The sequence below is a fragment of the Diceros bicornis genome, unplaced genomic scaffold (assembly GCF_020826845.1).
Source record: "Diceros bicornis minor isolate mBicDic1 unplaced genomic scaffold, mDicBic1.mat.cur scaffold_67_ctg1, whole genome shotgun sequence".
Classification (NCBI taxonomy): domain Eukaryota; kingdom Metazoa; phylum Chordata; class Mammalia; order Perissodactyla; family Rhinocerotidae; genus Diceros; species Diceros bicornis.
In genome coordinates this window covers 3024963-3043620 of record NW_026691553.1, presented here as the reverse complement: position 1 = coordinate 3043620, position 18658 = coordinate 3024963, and the positions used below count along the sequence as shown (strand labels likewise).

At 56.8% G+C, this 18658-nt stretch overlaps 1 protein-coding gene and 1 non-coding gene across 2 annotated transcripts; both read left to right on the top strand.

Moving 5' to 3' along the window:
• The first annotated feature begins 4472 nt into the window (after nucleotides 1–4472).
• EEF2 (eukaryotic translation elongation factor 2) lies at nucleotides 4473–14463 on the top strand. Its single transcript, XM_058537544.1, has 15 exons — nucleotides 4473–4575; nucleotides 5594–5808; nucleotides 6793–6974; nucleotides 7049–7260; nucleotides 7684–7862; nucleotides 8030–8135; nucleotides 8586–8699; nucleotides 8932–9070; nucleotides 9192–9387; nucleotides 10400–10658; nucleotides 11121–11228; nucleotides 12275–12628; nucleotides 12868–13050; nucleotides 13139–13271; nucleotides 13752–14463. Exons 1-15 carry the CDS (start codon nucleotides 4573–4575, stop codon nucleotides 13943–13945), a joined length of 2577 nt encoding a protein of 858 aa, XP_058393527.1. The 5' UTR covers nucleotides 4473–4572; the 3' UTR covers nucleotides 13946–14463.
• LOC131403487 (small nucleolar RNA SNORD37) lies at nucleotides 7543–7607 on the top strand. The gene has a single exon (XR_009219379.1). It is a non-coding gene; the product is annotated as a small nucleolar RNA SNORD37 (small nucleolar RNA).
• Nucleotides 14464–18658: the final 4195 nt, after the last annotated feature.

The window sequence follows — 18658 nt, the reverse complement described above, 5'->3', positions numbered from 1 at the left end:
TCCCTCCCTGTGTTACAGGTAGTGGTACAGAGAGCCACACTGCATTGTTTCTTCACTGTGTCTCCCACCCCAGGACCCTTGCACTTGCTGTTCCCTCTCCCTGGAATGCCTCCTTCACTTTTGCTCCTTGGATGCATTCTCATCTCTCAGGTAATAGTTTAAGAATTACCTCCTGGGGCCGGCCCGGTGGTGCAAGTGGTTAAGTGCGCGTGCTCCACTGCGGCGGCCCAGGGTTCGCTGGTTCGGATCCCGGGCGCGCACCGACGCACTGCTTGTCAAGCCATGCTGTGACGGCATCCCATATAAAGTGGAGGAAGATGGGCGTGGATGTTAGCCCAGGGCCAGTCTTCCTCAGCAAAAAAAGAGAATTGGCAGATGTTAGCATAGGCCTGATCTCCTCACAAAAAAAAAAAAAAAAGAATCACCTCCTCCGGGCAGCCCTCCCTGACCCCCCAGGCTGGATCATAGCCCTCCCTGTTCTACCCTTTCCTTCGCTCATTCTCTCTCTCCTTCCTAGCATAATTTGAAAGGTTCAACTTGTGCAAACATTTGATTGACTCTTTCCTCCACCAGCCCATCAGCTCCCCGAGGGCAGGGCTTCTGTGTTTCCACAGGCTCCCGGAAACATTTGCTGGACCAATGAGCACCGGGTCTGAGGGATGTGAGGAATTCCAGGCGGAAGGGTTGAGCTGGGCTGCAAAGCCGATGGGTTTATTTGCAGGCGGGGAGGGGCGGGGCCTGGTGGAAAGTCCCCCAGCTGGGAGGTCCCAGGGGCAGTTTACCAGCAAAGAAATGCAAAACTGTTTGCCCAGGGCTCTAACCTAGTCCCTAAGGGCGTGCTGGGAGCCCTCGAACTACCCTCACCAGCTTTTCCCCGGACCCCCTGTTCTGACGATACAGCCTCACCAGATCTCCCTAAATCCCGTTTGCTCAACCATCCTTGAGAGGACCATGACACCGCTTCCTGACGTTATTTGTGGGAGAATTCACTGCTCCACTGCCCAGGGCATCTAGTGGGACCATCTAACGAAGACCTGTCTGCAGTCATCGGCCCCTGAAACCAAGCAAAAATCAGTAATACTGGTCCTGTCTTTATTTCAAATCTGGATGCTCTATTCCTCAGGGACTTTTGGCATTCTTCGGGATTTAAAAAAAAAAATGGTATTTAAATATTATTATCACGATGACCGAGTTTTTCGGAGCCTTCTTAACGCCTCACTCTCCTCACCCCAGACCCAGAATGTAGTAGGTACTAATCAATGCGTGTAGCAGGAATGGTTGCAATAAAATCTAATATTTCTGTCCCATTGTAGGAGCTGTTTTAGTCCGCTAGGGCCGCCACAGCAAATACCACAGCCTGGGCGGCTTAAACAACAGACATTGATTGTCTTGCGGTTCTGGGGGCCAGAAGTCTGGGATCAAGGTGCCGGCAGGGCTGGTTTATCTGGAGGCTGGGGGATGGAGGTCTTCTCTCTGTGTTTCCACATGATCTTTGCTCTGGGCTTGTCTGTGTCTTCATCTTACCAATACTGCTCGTGTCCTATTGGATTAGGACACGAGCCATGATGACCAGAGTCCCACCCTAATGACCTCATTTTAACTTAACTGCCTCTTTAAAAACCCTACCTCCACATATAGTCACATTCTGAGGTCCTGGGTACTGGGACTTCAATATATGAATTTTAGGGGACACAATTCAGCCCGTAACAGGAGCAAACTCTTAAATAGGGAATACTGTATGCCAGGTATCAATTTCTTTAAGTCTCACAAGAGCCCCATAATAAAATAGGTTCTGTTATTCAGTATTTTACATGCAGAGTCAGAGGCTCAGAGAGGTTAAGTAACACACCCAAGGTCAAACAGCCAGTGAGGGCAGAAGCAGAACTTAAACTCAAGATGTCTTGCTTTGGTTAACCAAATCTGAGCTACGTCTAGGAAATAGTAGTGTGGCAGAATTGCTCTTTGATTAAACCATGCCTTTTTAAAAAAATTGTGGCAAAATAGACATAACATAAAATTCACCATCGTAACCATTTTAAGTGCACAGCTCAGCGGCATGAAGCACATTCGCATTGTTGTGCAACCATCCCCACCATCCGTCTCCAGAACTTTCCATCTCCCCAAACTGAGACTCTGTCCCCATGAAACACTGACTCCCGTCCCCTCCCCCAGCCCCTGGCCCCACCATCCACTTTCTGTCTCTGTGGATGTGACTCCTCTAGGAGCCTCCTGTGAGGGGACCACACAGTGTCTGTCCTTCTGTGTCTGGCTCATGTCACTGAGTGTCATGTCCTCAAGGTCCATCCATATTGGAGCAGGTGTCAGAATCTCCTTCCTTTTCAAGGCTGAGTAATATTCCATTGTATGTCTATGCTACCACTAAACCATGCCTTTTGAGTCGCTTGGTTTGGCTCTAATTAGCTGTGTGACTTTGGGCAAATCTTAACTTCTCTGGGCTTCAATTTCCTCCAGCTTAAACGAGCTCACCAAAAGCCCGGGGTTGGGGGGAGAGGATTAACTGAATTAATTGATTTAAAAGTCGGTGGCTGGTATCTAATGAGCGCCCCATAAGCATCAAAGGGCAGATCCAACGGGCTGCAGTGGTGGCCGCTGGCCAGCAGGGGCCGCTGCCGCCGCTTCCGCGCCCTCCCCGCGCCGCGGGGGGGGGGGGGCGGGCGCATGCGCAGCCGAGCCTCCCTGCAGAGGTAACTTGTTTCTCGAGGTTCTTCCCCGCCCTTTACCCTCGCCTGTATTTATGACTGCAGACCTTGAACCCGGCTGTGGCTGCTTCTGCTCTCTGCTGAAGCCCCAGCCCCCCACCCAGGCTTCTGCTAAACGTGGGTCTGGAGATAGCAGTGGGGAGAGGTCCTCTGCCAGTATCTGGCCCCATCCCTGCTGCCGTGGGGCTGAAACACCTTTTAAGCTTAAAAAAAAAATTATGAAAAATGGGAAAGTGGATACCCATCTGCTGAAAACGCGTCCTCCACACGGCGCATGCGCTTGCCTTGTAAAATTAACATAAAACTTGTCACGAACACAGGTGTAGGTGTTTAAAGACCCCCCCCCCCGATGGAGCCCGGGGAACCGATATCTGCTGCCTGCCACTCCCTCTGCCGTTCTGAGCCTCGATCATTCCATAGATGTTTATTGAGGAGCTCCTCCCTGCCTCAGTTTCCCCCCTGGGAACGTGGGGGTGATAGCAATCATTGATTAAAGGAAATCAGGGCTGTGACAGAGCTTTAGAAAGCAACATGCGAAAGCATTTGCGGGAGGGAGGAGCGCACAGGCTTATTTTAGAGTCCAGACGCGAATTTGCATCGCTTTCCGCAGACGCGCATCTCCTCTGCTCCCAGCGCAGGAAGAGCCCCGTCGTCTGTTTCCTTTCGACAAGAGCGAGTTTAGAGGAAGCTTTACCAAAGGGGGTTTACTCGCGCTAATGAGAATATCATTCATTGATGCAAGAAATACTTACGTACCAGGCATGGGGCTGGACCCGTTACAAAGGAAAAGGTTGCTGAGTTGAATGCCAATTCTCTCCCTCGAGCCAAAGATCGGAAACACAACTGTTTCTTAGGGTCAGATTAGGACACGAATGCAAAACAGTCTTCCTGCGCCTCCCCCTGGAGACGAAATGAATAGAAAAAGATTGCGCAGGGGAGGAAGCGCTTAGCCCCGTGCCCGAGACACGGCAAACCGGGCCCTGAAGTAAATGCTTTATTAATAGCAGTGATAGCTAATTAAAATAGCTGAGGTGTATTGAGAACTGTGTCAGGCGCGGCGCTAATCCCTTTATGTGTGTTTAGTTAATTTAACTCTCTCCCCAAATAGTGAGGGAGTACTGATTATCCACATTGTGCGGACGGGGAAACTGAGGCAGAGAACACGTAAAGTGGTGGAGCTCGCCTAGCAAGGTGCTTTTTTAATTGCTAAATCCACACCTATAGCAATGCCTGGTATGGTCGATGCTCAATCCGTCTTTCTGGAGTAAATGATTAATACCTGCTTTTAAAAAGCTTTTTATTTTGAAATCATTACAGACAGGTAGTTGCAAAAAGGGGACAGAGAAGTCCCGAGTACCCTTCCCCCAGCTTCCCCCCATGGTATCATGTTCCATAACAATATCAAAACCAAAAGACTGGGATAATCCACAACCTATTCACGTGGAAATTTGCTTTCAATAGAAGTGCTGGGCGTTTTGCGAGCTAATCTAGTTGCTTTGATGAATATGCTCAGCTAAAACGGCGCTCTTCGCTTTGTGCCCCTGAGTCCCCGAGGCGTGTACCCACCTCGGGGCAGACCACCGCCCCGAGCAAACCCAGGCGGGGAACGCGGATCCTAGAGCATCCACGCCGGCGCCCAAGGGGTTAACCCGAGAACCACGTCCCTGCGCCTGCGCGCGGCGTCGCTTCGCCCCGCCCCCGCAGCGCGGTCAGATGATCCGCCCAACCGGCGTCGGCCTATAAAAAGGCGGGGTGTTGACGTCAGCGTTCTCTTCCGCCGTCGTCGCCGCCATCGTCGGCGCGGCTCGCTTCGCTCGGATCTGCCTGGGAGAATCCTCCGCCATCCGCCACCATGGTGAGCGACGCCGCCCGGCTGGCGGCCTGGGACGGCGGCGGGGCCTCCGCGGGGTTCGGCGCTGCCGAGCCTGGAGCGCTGGGGCCGCCCGGCTCGAGAGAAGACATGGCGGCGGCGGCGGGGCCGGCGGGCCCGGGGCTGGGGAAGCGGCCGCCGCCATGTCTGCGCGCCGCGCTGCCCGCCGAGCCCCTTCTCCGCTTCCGGGGACGCCGCCGCCTCGCGGGACCCCCGGCCCGGCTGGAGCGGAGGCGGAGGCGGGGAGCGGGGTGTGTGATGATGTGGCAGACGCTGTAATGGCGGCGTCGCGGGGCGAGCGGGGAGACCGGGGGCCGCCTTATGTAATCCGCGGGCCGCGATTTTGAGATCGGTTTACTGTCGGGGGCCGTGGGCGCCGGCGAGGTGACAAAACGAGGGAAGCCTGCCCTGTAAAGCCCCCCGACTCCTCCTAATCTTGGTCTGGCTCCTTGGCCTTCCTTTGCCTCCCGATCGTCAACAGCTGACCCCGGAGCCACGAGGGGGGCTTGCGCGTGTGCGCGCTGCGCAGGCCCCCCCCCCCCCCCCCCCCCGATCGGGGGTGACATTTAGGACTCTCATGCGGTGGGTGGCTCTGTCTCAACCCCAGCCAGAGAGGTGACCTTGGACTCTAACGAGGTCCTGTGTTTGGGGGAAACCTGGGGAGGTTTTGGGGGGCTTCATCCCTCCCGTATCCTTTAAGTGGACCCCGTGACCTGCCATATGGGTGCCCCACCTGAGGGAAATCTGTTGTCACTCTTGGAGAGTCACACGGAAGCCCCTATTCCGAGTTGTCATTTCTAAGTGACAGCTGGAACCTGGCCTTTCAGAGATGAGGGCGGGTGGTATTAAAGGAGTGTCACGGAGAGGCGGGGGCGTTGGGGCTGCCCCAGGACCAGCCCACTCCTGGCCGCGGGCCTGGCATACCCTATCGATCGCCGCGCCAGTGCCAAGCCTGGTTCCTGGACACAGGGCCGGCCTGAGCCTCCCCTCCCCCCTGGCGCAGGTGAACTTCACCGTCGACCAGATCCGGGCCATCATGGACAAGAAGGCCAACATCCGGAACATGTCCGTCATCGCCCACGTGGACCACGGCAAGTCCACGCTGACCGACTCCCTGGTGTGCAAGGCGGGCATCATCGCCTCCGCCCGCGCCGGGGAGACCCGCTTCACGGACACCCGGAAGGACGAGCAGGAGCGGTGCATCACCATCAAGTCGACGTGAGCAAGCCCGGCGTCCTCTGGACTGGGGAGGGAGGAGGGGAGGTGGCTGTGGGGAGGCTGGAGCGGTCCCCGGGGGTGGGGAGACACACAGCAGACACCGTCGCTCTCCGGGGAGCCTCTTGGGAGAGGATGAGTCAGGCACCCGGGGGCTGGCGTTTTGAGCTGTGAGGGAGGGTGCAGTTCAGCCTAATGGGAGTCAGGAAGCTGTGAGGCTAGTGGAGGCGCAGTGATGGGGAATATTGGGGGGTGGGGGCCTTGGAGAGGAAGGGGTTTCACCGGTGGTTCCTCTTCCCGGGGCCAAGGGACCGGTGGCAGTGTCTGGAGAGGTCTGGGAGGAAGCCACTGGGCCGTAAAGATGCTGAGCATCCTTTGCGGAAGTGTCCTGGGTCCAGGTGTCAGTAGGGCGAGAACCCAAAGCAGTGACTGTAATTGTCAGTTACCTTTGGTGGTTAAGTCGTGAGGTTCTTCTGGGTTTTCTGGTCTGAGTCGTTTCACCTGGGCTGGAGGGAGAGGAACTGGGGAGGGCTGGGTTGGTGAAGGATGGTCTCAGGTTTGTGGTCTCACCTCACCTGATGACGTAGTTAACTTTTGGAATCAGAGGTGTGAACCTGGGAGGGATCAGGGCGGAGGCTCGGTAGGTGGGCTCGGGGGAGCCGGCCTCTGTGGCCGGTAGCAGGGAGGGGGCGTCCCTGGCAGAGGGTGCTGCCTGGGCAGAGTCCTCTGGGTGGGCTGGCTGCTGTGTGGGCAGTCTGAGGTCTGTCTCCGGGGTGAGTAATTAACGCAGGGGGAGGGACTGGGTTGCAGGTCTGCTCCGGGCTGCGGGCCTGACTCTTCGCTGGGTCTCAGCCTCCCTGAGGGGTGAAAAGCCCCCATCCTGACTCCCCTGGGTCAGGAACTCGGCCGACCCCAGGGGTCCTAGGAAGGGTAGTTAACCAAGCTGAGCTGTGGCTTCCCCCCAGCTAAACTGTGCGCTCTCCTCAGGGCCATTTCCCTCTTCTACGAGCTCTCGGAGAACGACCTGAACTTCATCAAGCAGAGCAAGGATGGCTCTGGCTTCCTCATCAACCTCATTGACTCCCCCGGGCACGTGGACTTCTCCTCGGAGGTGACAGCCGCCCTGCGCGTCACCGACGGGGCGTTGGTGGTGGTGGACTGCGTGTCAGGTAAGCAGCGGGCCCCCCGCGCGCCCGGGCCCTGGGCTGTCCCCACCCTGGCTGACAGCCACCCGTCCCGCCAGGCGTGTGCGTGCAGACGGAGACGGTGCTGCGGCAGGCCATCGCCGAGCGCATCAAGCCGGTGCTGATGATGAACAAGATGGACCGGGCGCTGCTCGAGCTGCAGCTGGAGCCCGAGGAGCTCTACCAGACCTTCCAGCGCATCGTGGAGAACGTGAACGTCATCATCTCCACCTACGGCGAGGGCGAGAGCGGCCCCATGGGCAACATCATGGTAGGTCGGTCGCCCAGCCAGCTTGCCCCGTCTCCGCTGCTGTTCTGGCACCTCCTGCGTCTGCTGGGTGGGCTGCGACCTTCCACGGGGGCTTTTCAGAGCTGGAGGTGGGTTTGCCGGGGACATGGGGTGACGGCAGGGGATGGAGTGTTTATGAAAAGGACTTCACGTAGCACTTGGCCTTTCAGGGAGGTGGCACAGCATCTGTTTAGGGCTTGTGGGGCCTGCCCTCAGGGTCTTTGCACGCCTGTTCTCTCGGGTGGAGGCAGGGTTGGGCACCGTCTACGTGATGACTGAAATTTCTTCACTTTGACCTGATGGCTATTGAAGAAATCCACTGTCTGAGGCCCGCGGTGCCCAGGGCCTGCATAGCCGCTGTTTCTGTCCCGCTGCCCTGCTCACGGCTCTCCCCTGCCCTCTCAGATTGACCCCGTCCTTGGCACTGTGGGCTTCGGGTCTGGCCTGCACGGCTGGGCCTTCACCCTGAAGCAGTTTGCGGAGATGTATGTGGCCAAGTTTGCTGCGAAGGGCGAGGGCCAACTGGGGCCTGCGGAGCGGGCCAAGAAAGTGGAGGACATGATGAAGAAGCTGTGGGGGGACCGGTGAGTGCTCTGGGGGTACGGGCAGTTCTGCAGCCCGCCGATGGGGGTGGCGGGGCGTCTGTGACACTGCTCTGAACCACCAGATGCCTGTGGGGTGCTCTCGCCCAACCCTGTGCTTCAGTGGCCCACCTGGGTCCCCCTAACCTGGCTCGGGTCCTCTCCACCAGGTACTTCGATCCAGCCAACGGCAAATTCAGCAAGTCTGCCAACAGCCCTGATGGGAAGAAGCTGCCACGCACGTTCTGCCAGCTCATCCTGGACCCCATCTTCAAGGTGAGCTGCACACTGCGCCTCTTTGAGGAGGATGCATCCCCTGGGCTGCCCTAGGGCCGGCGGCCCCTGGAGGACGTGTGAGCAGCCCCGCCGTGGTGTGTGGCAGGCGGCAGTGGGGCCGGGCAGAGCTGGGGAGCAAGGTGGCTGTTGGGAGGAGACTGAGGTTAGCAGCAGGACATTTGCCTCGGGCTTGGCCCTGACCCCTGGGCCTTGGGGCAGCGTGCCTCCTGGGCTGGGCTGGGGGCTGGGTGAGACGGGAGGGTCTGTGCTTCGCAGCCCGCCTCGCTGCTGAGAGATAGCATGTGTCTGAGGGTCGGAGGACTTGTCTCCGTGGGGCGCTGCGGGGGCTCGTGTGCGCCCTGCCCCGCTGGGTCGCCGTGGTGGGCGGGGGAGGTGTCTGGCCTTCCCAGTGGTTCCTACGCCCACCTTGCCGTCCCCTCGGGTTGTCAGGTGTTCGACGCGATAATGAACTTCAGGAAAGAGGAGACGGCCAAGCTGATCGAGAAGCTGGACATCAAGCTGGACAGCGAGGACAAAGACAAGGAGGGAAAGCCGCTCCTGAAGGTGGGCCCCGGCGGCACGCGGCCGTTTCTCGGGGTCAGGCAGCCCTGGGGAGGTCAGGGCTCTGTGCTGGGGGCGGCCTGTGGGCTCTTCCTCCGTGGTTCCCGGCCCCGCCTCTGGCAGCGTCGCCAGCGGGGGTGCAGAGCCCTCAGTGTTGGCGCGCACCTTCTGGAAGGGGCCCCGTGTGGTAGGGTCGCTCAGGTGAGCATGGCTCAGCCTCCCGTCTGGCCCGCAGGCTGTGATGCGCCGCTGGCTGCCCGCTGGGGACGCACTGCTGCAGATGATCACCATCCACCTGCCCTCGCCCGTGACGGCCCAGAAATACCGCTGCGAGCTCCTGTACGAGGGGCCCCCCGACGACGAGGCGGCCATGGGTACGCGGGCACCTGCTCTGGGTGCTCAGGCTCAGGGCCGCGCCTCGGGGGGTGGGGTTCTGGAGGTGGAGCTGGGGGTAGTCACATCCTCCCCTTTGGGGCTTCCTCTCTCGCCCCTCAGGTATTAAAAGCTGTGACCCCAAAGGACCCCTCATGATGTACATTTCCAAGATGGTGCCGACCTCGGACAAGGGCCGCTTCTACGCTTTCGGCCGCGTCTTCTCGGGGCTCGTGTCCACCGGCCTGAAGGTCAGGATCATGGGGCCCAACTACACGCCCGGCAAGAAGGAGGACCTGTACCTGAAGCCCATCCAGAGGTGAGGGCCCGGTGGCACCTGCCAGGGCCGCAGGGGGCGGGAGTCAGGGCGTCCTCTGGAGAGGGGTTCAGGGCCACCTCCTGTCCACAGGCCAGAGCGGGGGTGAACAAAGTGCCCGGAGAGGCTGAGGGCCCTGTCTGGGTGGGGCGCAGCAGGAGGCAGTGGGTGCCTGCCCCGCTAGCCATGCTTCCGACAGAAGCCCAGCACTGCGTGGGACACAGGTGTCCCCGAGCCTGGGGTGGTGGCAGCACGGTTGTGTCATGTACCCAGGGAGCAGGTGCCGACCGTGGAGATAGGTGCCGTGGAGCCCCCACCAGCACTGCAGGCACAGTGCTGGGGAGACAGACCCTCCATGCCCTCTGGCTCCTCGGGCCAGGGGTACAGGGCCCGGAGAGTGTTCTCCCCGTTTGTTATTTTTTTGTGAGGAAGATCAGCCTTGAGCTGACATTCATGCCAATTCTCTTTTTGCTGAGGAACACTGGTCGTAAGCTAACATTTATTGCCAATCCTCTGCCTTTCTTCTCTTTGTCTCCTCAAAGCCCCAGTAGATAGTTGTGTGTCATAGCTGCACATCCTTCTAGTTGCTGTATGTGGGACGAGCCCTCAGCATGGCCAGAGAAGCGGTGCATCCGTGCGCGCCCGGGATCCGAACCCGGGCCGCCAGTAGGAGAGCGCACACTTAACCGCTAAGCCACGGGGCCGCCTCTCTCTCCCCATCTTTATCGGCTCAGTTTCTTCTTGTGCTCACACCTGGCCTGCGTCAGGTGTGCGAAGCCCTCCACAGGGATCCGGGAACGAGCAGGTGGCTGCCTGGCTTGGGGCGCAAGAGCCAGGCCCGGCCTGGTTCCCTGGTTGTAAGATGGAGCCAGGAGAACAGGTCCTGGTCGGGATGGTGGTGCTGCTCCAGGCGGGGGGCCGGCCACTGACTGCAGGCGCAGGAGGCTTGTCTTCTAGTCATCTGGGGATCTGGCGCCCAACGTGGGCACATTGACACCTTTTGTATCTCCCCCAGGACAATTCTCATGATGGGCCGGTACGTGGAGCCCATAGAGGACGTCCCTTGCGGGAACATTGTGGGCCTGGTGGGCGTGGACCAGTTCCTGGTGAAGACGGGCACCATCACCACCTTCGAGCACGCCCACAACATGCGCGTGATGAAGTTCAGCGTGAGCCCCGTCGTCAGGGTCGCCGTGGAGGCCAAGAACCCGGCCGACTTGCCCAAGCTGGTGGAGGGGCTGAAGCGCCTGGCCAAGTCGGACCCCATGGTGCAGGTGGGTGGCTGCCCCAGCAGGAGGCGGCGCCGTCTGTCTGTGGCTTAGGTCCCGTGTGGCTGAGCTGCCAAGATCGGGTGGCTTCTCGTGAGAGTACGGGTTTCCAGCTGTTAGGAAAAGCAGTCTGTGCTGGGCCCTCAGCTGCCCTGGCAGAGCTGCTGCCCGTTTGGAATGTGGTTTCCCACCGCGGAGCCCAGCCCTCGTTCACAGGCTGCTTGGGGCTGTACAGGCTGGTCGTGGACTGGACCTGTTTAGCACATTAATGATGAGAACCAGCAGAACAGGCAGGCGAGGCCTCTTGCTGCCTCCTGACGCTCACCTGAAAGCCCTGTTTTGGGAGAAGAGCGTTCCCGGCTGGAGGGGAGCGTGGATCCTGCGCTCCACCATTCCTAGACTGCCCTGGGGTCCCGGCGCTTCTGTCCCCGGGTCGGCGCCCAGGCGCTAACGCTCAGCCCCTTGCAGTGCATCATCGAGGAGTCGGGGGAGCACATCATCGCGGGGGCCGGTGAGCTGCACCTGGAGATCTGCCTGAAGGACCTGGAGGAGGACCACGCCTGCATCCCCATCAAGGTGAGGCCGTGCTGGAGGCCTGGCCCCGCCACAGAGGGCACGTGGCGCGCTGCTCCGAGGGCCCACCCTGTCGGCGGCCCTCAGCTCTTCTTCCTCCCAACCCGTTCCTGCCCGATAAACGCGCTCCTGTGAAACCAGCGTTGGCGCGCCGCCTCAGAGCAGAGGCTGACGTGGAGTGCCAGGGGTCTGCCTCTTCCCAGAAGCTAGGAAAACCGTTTCACGGAAGTTTCTGAGGAGCGCAGACGCTTAGGTTCCCGTAGCCAGCCTCAGGCCCGGCTGCTGGTTCTCGTTCTCTGCGCCTCACAGAACTGCGCTCGCTTCTGTCTGTCCTTACGTGATCTGGGATTTCAGCGCGCGCTTTTCTCCTTCAAGCTTCTTACTCCTTTTTTTTTTTTTTTTTTTTTTTGTGAGGAGATCAGCCCTGAGCTAACATCCGCCAATCCTCCTCTTTTTTTGCTGAGGGAGACTGGCCCTGGGCTAACATCCGTGCCCATCTTCCTCCACTTTATATGGGACGCCGCCACAGCATGGCTTGCCAAGCAGTACTTCGGTGCGCGCCCGGGATCCGAACCAGCGAACCCTGGGCCGCCGCAGCGGAGCGCGCGCACTTAACCGCTTGCGCCACCGGGCCGGCCCCTTCTTACTCCTTTTTGTTCCTCCCATTACAGAGCTGCAAGTCTCTCTCGTGTCTTCAGTTAACTGTTTAGTAGCTTTGCAGTGTCTTTATGTAACGAAATATCTATAGATACGCTGAAGTGGAATCAGGCCCTGCCTGCTTTTGCGTCTTGCTTTTTCTTGGGTTAATACTGTGTAGAATTTCACAAAAGACAGACCATTTGACAGGGTCTGTTGGCGGCGGGCAGCCTGCGGCAGGGGAACGGCTGCGCGCTGTTGGCGTGAAAGTGAGACGGGCAGGCTCTGCGCCACCGCCTGGTCAATCCTAATTTCTGTGCCCGCGCCCGGCTGTCTTCTGAGCCTCGCCAGGAAGACATCCTCGATTCAAGTCCTTTCCTACGGCGGGCCTGATCTCCTCGCTCCTCTCGCAGAAATCCGACCCGGTGGTCTCATACCGCGAGACGGTGAGCGAGGAGTCGAACGTGCTCTGCCTCTCCAAGTCGCCCAACAAGCACAACCGGCTGTACATGAAGGCGCGGCCCTTCCCCGACGGCCTGGCCGAGGACATCGATAAGGGCGAGGTGTCCGCGCGCCAGGAGCTCAAGCAGCGGGCACGCTACCTGGCCGAGAAGTACGAGTGGGACGTGGCCGAGGCCCGCAAGATCTGGTGCTTCGGGCCTGATGGCACCGGCCCCAACATCCTCACCGACATCACCAAGGGCGTGCAGTACCTCAACGAGATCAAGGACAGCGTGGTGGCGGGCTTCCAGTGGGCCACCAAAGAGGTGAGGGCTGCAGCGGCCTCACGGGCCCTGGAGGCCCACACGTGTGGGGGTCTCGTGTTCTCGGCTCCCTCTTGAACTGGGGCTGCTGGTCCTGCCTCCTGGGGGGACTCGAGGGAGGCCAAGCTGGTGGAGACACACCAGGTTTCTCTGGGCTGAGAACTGGAGAAGTGGACCAGGTGACTGTTCCCAAGGAGATATAGTGACAGTCTGAGCCTGATGGTGGTCCCCTTCCTCCTCAGGGGGCGCTGTGCGAGGAGAACATGCGGGGCGTGCGCTTCGACGTCCACGACGTGACCCTGCACGCAGACGCCATCCACCGCGGGGGTGGCCAGATCATCCCCACGGCGCGGCGGTGCCTCTACGCCAGCGTGCTCACGGCCCAGCCCCGGCTCATGGAGCCCATCTACCTGGTGGAGATCCAGGTAGGAAGACCCAGGCCCGCTGCTGTCCCCGGTCCCATCCCGCCCCCTCCTGCTCCTCAGCTGCTTATAGCCTTTCTTTGCCTGACAGTGTCCAGAACAAGTGGTGGGTGGCATCTACGGTGTCCTGAACAGGAAGCGCGGCCACGTCTTTGAGGAGTCCCAGGTGGCTGGCACCCCCATGTTTGTCGTGAAGGCCTACCTGCCCGTCAACGAGTCCTTTGGTAGGTGCCAGCCCGACGTGGCCCTCGGGGCCCTTGCTTGTTGTGTGGAGCCTCTTAGGCTGGCCCCCAGCCTGGTCTGGGAGGATGGCCCCCATTCTCGGCGCTGTGCGAGGTCGAGAGCGGGCCTGATGGGAGCTCTTGATGTGTTCTGCACATTGCTGTTCTTTTGCCTCTTTGGGAGGTGGGGGCCCGGTCTCCGTGTGGACCCCTGGTCACTGGCAAGAAGGCCCTTGGCTGGCAGAGCCGCCATGCTGTAGCTCAGGCTCCTCCAGAGAAGGGGTGGAGGGAGGCCCAGCCCTCCTCAGTGGGAGCACGCCGGGGTGGGGGGCTGAGGGTCTGCCCCGACTGGGTGGTCGGGACTCAGGGAGCCTCTCGTGTGTGCCTGAGCGCCCCCCCTTCCCTCTGGAGCCCGACCAGGGAGCCGTCAGGATTCCCATGGTCCTGGCTGCCCGCTGACCCTGCCCCTGCCCTTCCCCACAGGCTTCACTGCCGACCTGAGGTCCAACACGGGCGGCCAGGCCTTCCCGCAGTGCGTGTTCGACCACTGGCAGATCCTGCCCGGAGACCCCTTTGACAGCACCAGCCGCCCCTGCCAGGTGGTGGCCGAGACGCGCAAACGCAAGGGCCTGAAGGAGGGCATCCCGGCCCTGGACAACTTCCTGGACAAGTTGTAGGCGGCCCTGCGCACCTGCGCCCGGGTGGGACTCCGCACAGCCCCCACGCGCGGCCGCCCACCCACAACGACAAGCCTCCCCTCCTGACGACACCTGAGACTGTCCAGACAGTGCCGCTCCGCCGGCCCAGTTCCTGGGGCCGCTCCGTGCTACCGCTCAGCGTCAACGCCTGATGGGACCGTTCCCTCCGATATTTATTTCAGGATCTCAGAGGCAGCGAGGCCCCCCTGCAGGGACTTGTTCGGCGGGTGGGGGAGGCGAGTTGGGACACCCAACACTTTTTTTTTTTCTCATTTCAGAGGGAAACTCACATGTCCAAAAAAAAAAACTTAAATGCATTAAGAGGTTTATTTGGGTAAACGACCCACAGTGGACTTTCCCCCGGAAGGGGGGAAGGAACAAGCGGGTAGATGTTTCTCTGGACAGAAGCTAGAAGGCGGGAACTCTTGAGCGGTGTCACCGTGAGCACCTCCAGCTGTATTAGTGCCATGGGAGTAATAAATTTGGTATGGTGGTGAGCAGTGTGCGTCCACGCGACTTCTTTCTCCGTCCACTGGAACTGCTGCCCCGGTCCGGCGCCCGTGGCCATGGGTGGTGCGCGATAGAGGGGTCGTTAGGACCTTGAGGCATCAGTACAGATGTCGCACCCAGGCCGAGGCTGGGGGTCCATGGAGACACTTGATCCAGGCCAGGCTAGTGGGGTTCATGGCAGTAGGACTGTCCTGTGTCTGCTGGGCGGAGGGGCGCCCACTGAGCGCCTGGATGGGACCCATTTCACCTTATGGTCCGCAGGGGCTGCCCTGTTGGTCAGGGCAGACGTAGACAAACCTACATGGCTGGTGGCCTCACGATCTCATGCCATCAGGACTTCCCTCTCCGGGTTGCTGCAGTCCCGACGAGCACGCTCGCGGAGAAAGTGGTGGGCCCCCCGTTCAGTGTCCCGTTAGTGACGGGTCTTGAACAGCCGGGTTCCTTTGTAGAAGTGTCTGGATTGGGCCGGCCCCGTGGCTTAGCAGTTAAGTTCACGCGCTGCGCTACTGGTGGCCCGGGTTCGGATCCCGGGTGCGCACCGACGCACCGCTCCTCTGGCCATGCTGAGGCCGCGTCCCACATACAGCAACTAGAAGGATGTGCAGCTATGAATACCATTACTGGGGCTTTGGGGGAAAAAAATAAATTATAAAAAAAAAAAGTGTCTGGATTTGCGCACTCAGACCTTCCCTGAGATTTGTGAATTAGACACAGGTGATCGCTCTCCACGTGTGCCCCAGTGTCCACCAGAAGGCAGGTGGGGGCAGGGAAGTACTCAAGTGTGGGGCTCCTGGCAGGCAGTGTGGCTGGTCTGTCCCCAGACTGGCCAGGGCCACCCCTCACTCGTGTCCCCTATGTTTTGTTGTAGTTACTGAATCAGGCCTGTAACTGGCCCTGGGCTTCCTGCAGCCAAACCAGAGGGGAACTTGAATCACTTGTTTATAGTAAAGAAATTATATGGGAGTAGAACTTCACAGGTATCCCATAGAAAGTTCCAGAAGAGGTTTTTTTCCGTATATCGGGGGGAGGAAATGCCCACCATAAAAAGCCACAAGACACGTATGTATTGGAGCCTTGGATATATTCCTGAAGCTGACACAGATCCAAGTGACAGTTTGTCATCCCTGTGTTCCATACATGTGTTCTTGGAAAACTAAGAAAATCTACCCTTTCCTCAGTTTGGGGGCAGTCAGCTCCCTGATACTGAGGGTCAGCTGACAGCTACTGGCCCATCGTGGGCACCGTCTCGAGTCCAACCAATGACCCTGGGTAATCACGAACCCACTTGACACGTAAACAAACAAAAATCCAATTGCCCGAAGTCCTGGTGGCGAGGAAGCCGACACTGGAGCCCAGCTCCCAGTCCCTGTCCCCAAGTGTTCGTGCTCAAGGAAATTCCTGCTGGAACACAGACATGTGGCATGCTGAGACGGGCTCCCTTCACATTGCCCTTTCTGTCCTGCCGAGGATCTGGAAGAAACCGAAGAATGTCACGGGTGGTGGAGGAAAACTGCAGTTATCTCAACTTTTAACCAAACACTGCTTGACATACAGTGTTTTTTGTACTTTTTAAGAATACACTTACTTTTTGAATAACGTTATATTTACAGAAAAGTTGAAGATCCTACAGAGATGTTATCCTATGTAACCACTGTGCATTTGTCAAAACCAAGGAGTAAACATTGGAAGGTTACTCTTAGCCGTGTGACGGAGTTTATTCGGGTGTTATCCGGATGTCCACGCATGCCCTTTTCTCTATTTCAGGATTCAATCCGGGATAGATACTGCATTGCAGCTAGTTTTGTACATTTTAACTTTTTTTGTGAGGAAGATCGGCCCTGAGCTAACATCTGCCAGTCCTCCTCTTTTTGCTGAGGAAGACTGGCCCTGGGCTAACATCCGTGCCCATCTTCCTCCACTTTATCTGGGACCCCGCCACAGCATGGCCTGACAAGTGGTCCGTCGGTGCGCACCTGGGATCCGAACCTGCAAACCCCGGGCCGCCGAAGCGGAGTGTGGGCACTTAACCCCTACGCCACCAGGCCAGCCCCTGTACATTTTTAATACCAAATAATTTTGCCAGAGATATGACTATATAAATTGAGAAGATTGAACTGCATTTTGTTGAACTACAAGAATTTTTCACCACTTCCAAATACTGATGGCAAGGCCACTGTGGTATTTGGCTTGCTAATACAGCACCTCTGTGTCAACGTGCATTTATAGCTGCTGCATGCACGGTGATTCCATTTCTGGGGGCTGCCATCTGGTGACTACGTTGTGTCTTCTGAGTAATTCCACCCGAGCTTAGACATGTTACAAATATGTGTGTGCGCGCGCGTGTGTGTATTGCTCCCTACCTAGATTTGTTTCATTTTATTTATCGATTTTAGTTAAATGGTGTTATTTTTGTGATTGCTCCAGGCCAGCAGTTCCCAACTTTTTGATGTCAGGACCCTTAGACACTCTGAAACGTTACTGAGCTTTTGTTTAAACAAATTGCTTTTGTTTAAACGGGTTCTCTCTGCTGATATTCACCATATTTTGAAATTAAAATTGAGAAATTTCAAAAATAGTAATGAATTTATTTTGAAATAACAATAACAAACCCATCTCATTTAACATAAATAGCAAATAACATTTTTATGGAAGAAAAACTATTTCCCAAAACGAAATAATAGAAGAGTAGCATTGTTCTACATTTTTGCAAATCTTCGAAATCTCTGGCTTCATAGAAGACAACTGGATTCTTTTTTTTTGTGAGGGAGATCAGCCCTGAGCTAACATCCATGCTAATCCTCCTCTTTTTGGTGAGGAAGACCGGCCCTGAGCTAACATCTATTGCCAATCCTTCTCCTTTTTTTTTCCCCCCAAAGCCCCAGTAGATAGTTGTATGTCATAGTTGCACGTCCTTCTAGACAACTGGATTCTTATATCTGCTTCTGTATTAAATCTGTTATGTTGTTTTGGTTGAACTATTTGGAGAGAATCAAGCCTCACTCATTCCCATACTTGGAAAAGAGAGAAGCATTTTAGTACTTTTTTCAGCTAATTGGGCATGTTCTTTTATACAACACCAAAACTCAACAAGTGCTGGTTTCTTAAGGAGTAATTACAATGTGGTATCTGAAACCATACTAATGAACTTTTCGTAATTGTTACATTAAAATCCATTGGTCTGTCTTGCACTTTGAATGAGTCTTTGCTTCCCACATGATTTTGTAACATCATGCGCTGGTTATGTAGCAATATTAGTAGTAAACCAGGACCGGCCCTGTGGCATAGCGGTTAAGTGCGCGCGCTCCGCTGCTGACGGCCCGGGTTCGGATCCCCCACACGCACTGATGCACCGCTTGTCGGGCCACGCTGTGGGGCGTCCCATATAAAGTGGAGGAAGATGGGCACGGATGTTAGCCCAGGGCCAGTCTTCCTCAGCAAAAACAGGATGATTGGCATGGATGTTAACTCAGGGCTGATCTTCCTCACACACACTAAATAAATAAATAAATAAACAGATAAATAAATAAATATTAAACAAAAAAAAAGTAGTAAACCAAGTTTGCAGTTCTTCCAGATGTTGGCACATTTCATTAAACCATACCGAAAAATCGCATTTGTTACTATCAATTTCATTAGGCAAGTGTCGAGGTATCGGGAAACTGTCAGGTGTCAAAAAATTTAATATTTTGCTTGAAAGCTCAAATGTTACCGTCGGCAACAAATACTGTCAACCGTTTCCCTTGAAGTGACAGGCTCAATTTGTTCATTTTTGAGAAAATGTCTGCCAAATACCCAAGTCTGAATTACTATAGTTTGTCAGTTGTTTTTTTCAAGGAAAAATGGTGTTCCAACCCCTCACTCACTACGTGTGGGCTGTGCATACGTAACTTGCTTCCAATGAATATCGTACAGAAAAGGGAGGAAAAAAGAGTGACTTTATAGTGGAGAAACCTGACGAGCCAGGGGACCAAGGTCAACATAAACAGTGACAAGTCACATGGATGGAATAGACCCCGATATGATGGGGTGAAAAGGGCACTTTACCTCTGGGGTCCTCCGCCTTAAAACCCATCACCCCAGTCCAACCATGAGAAAACAATCAGACACACCCCAGTTGAGGGACATTCTACAAAATGCCTGTCCAGTCCTCAAAACTGTCAAGGTCATCAAAAACAGGAAAGT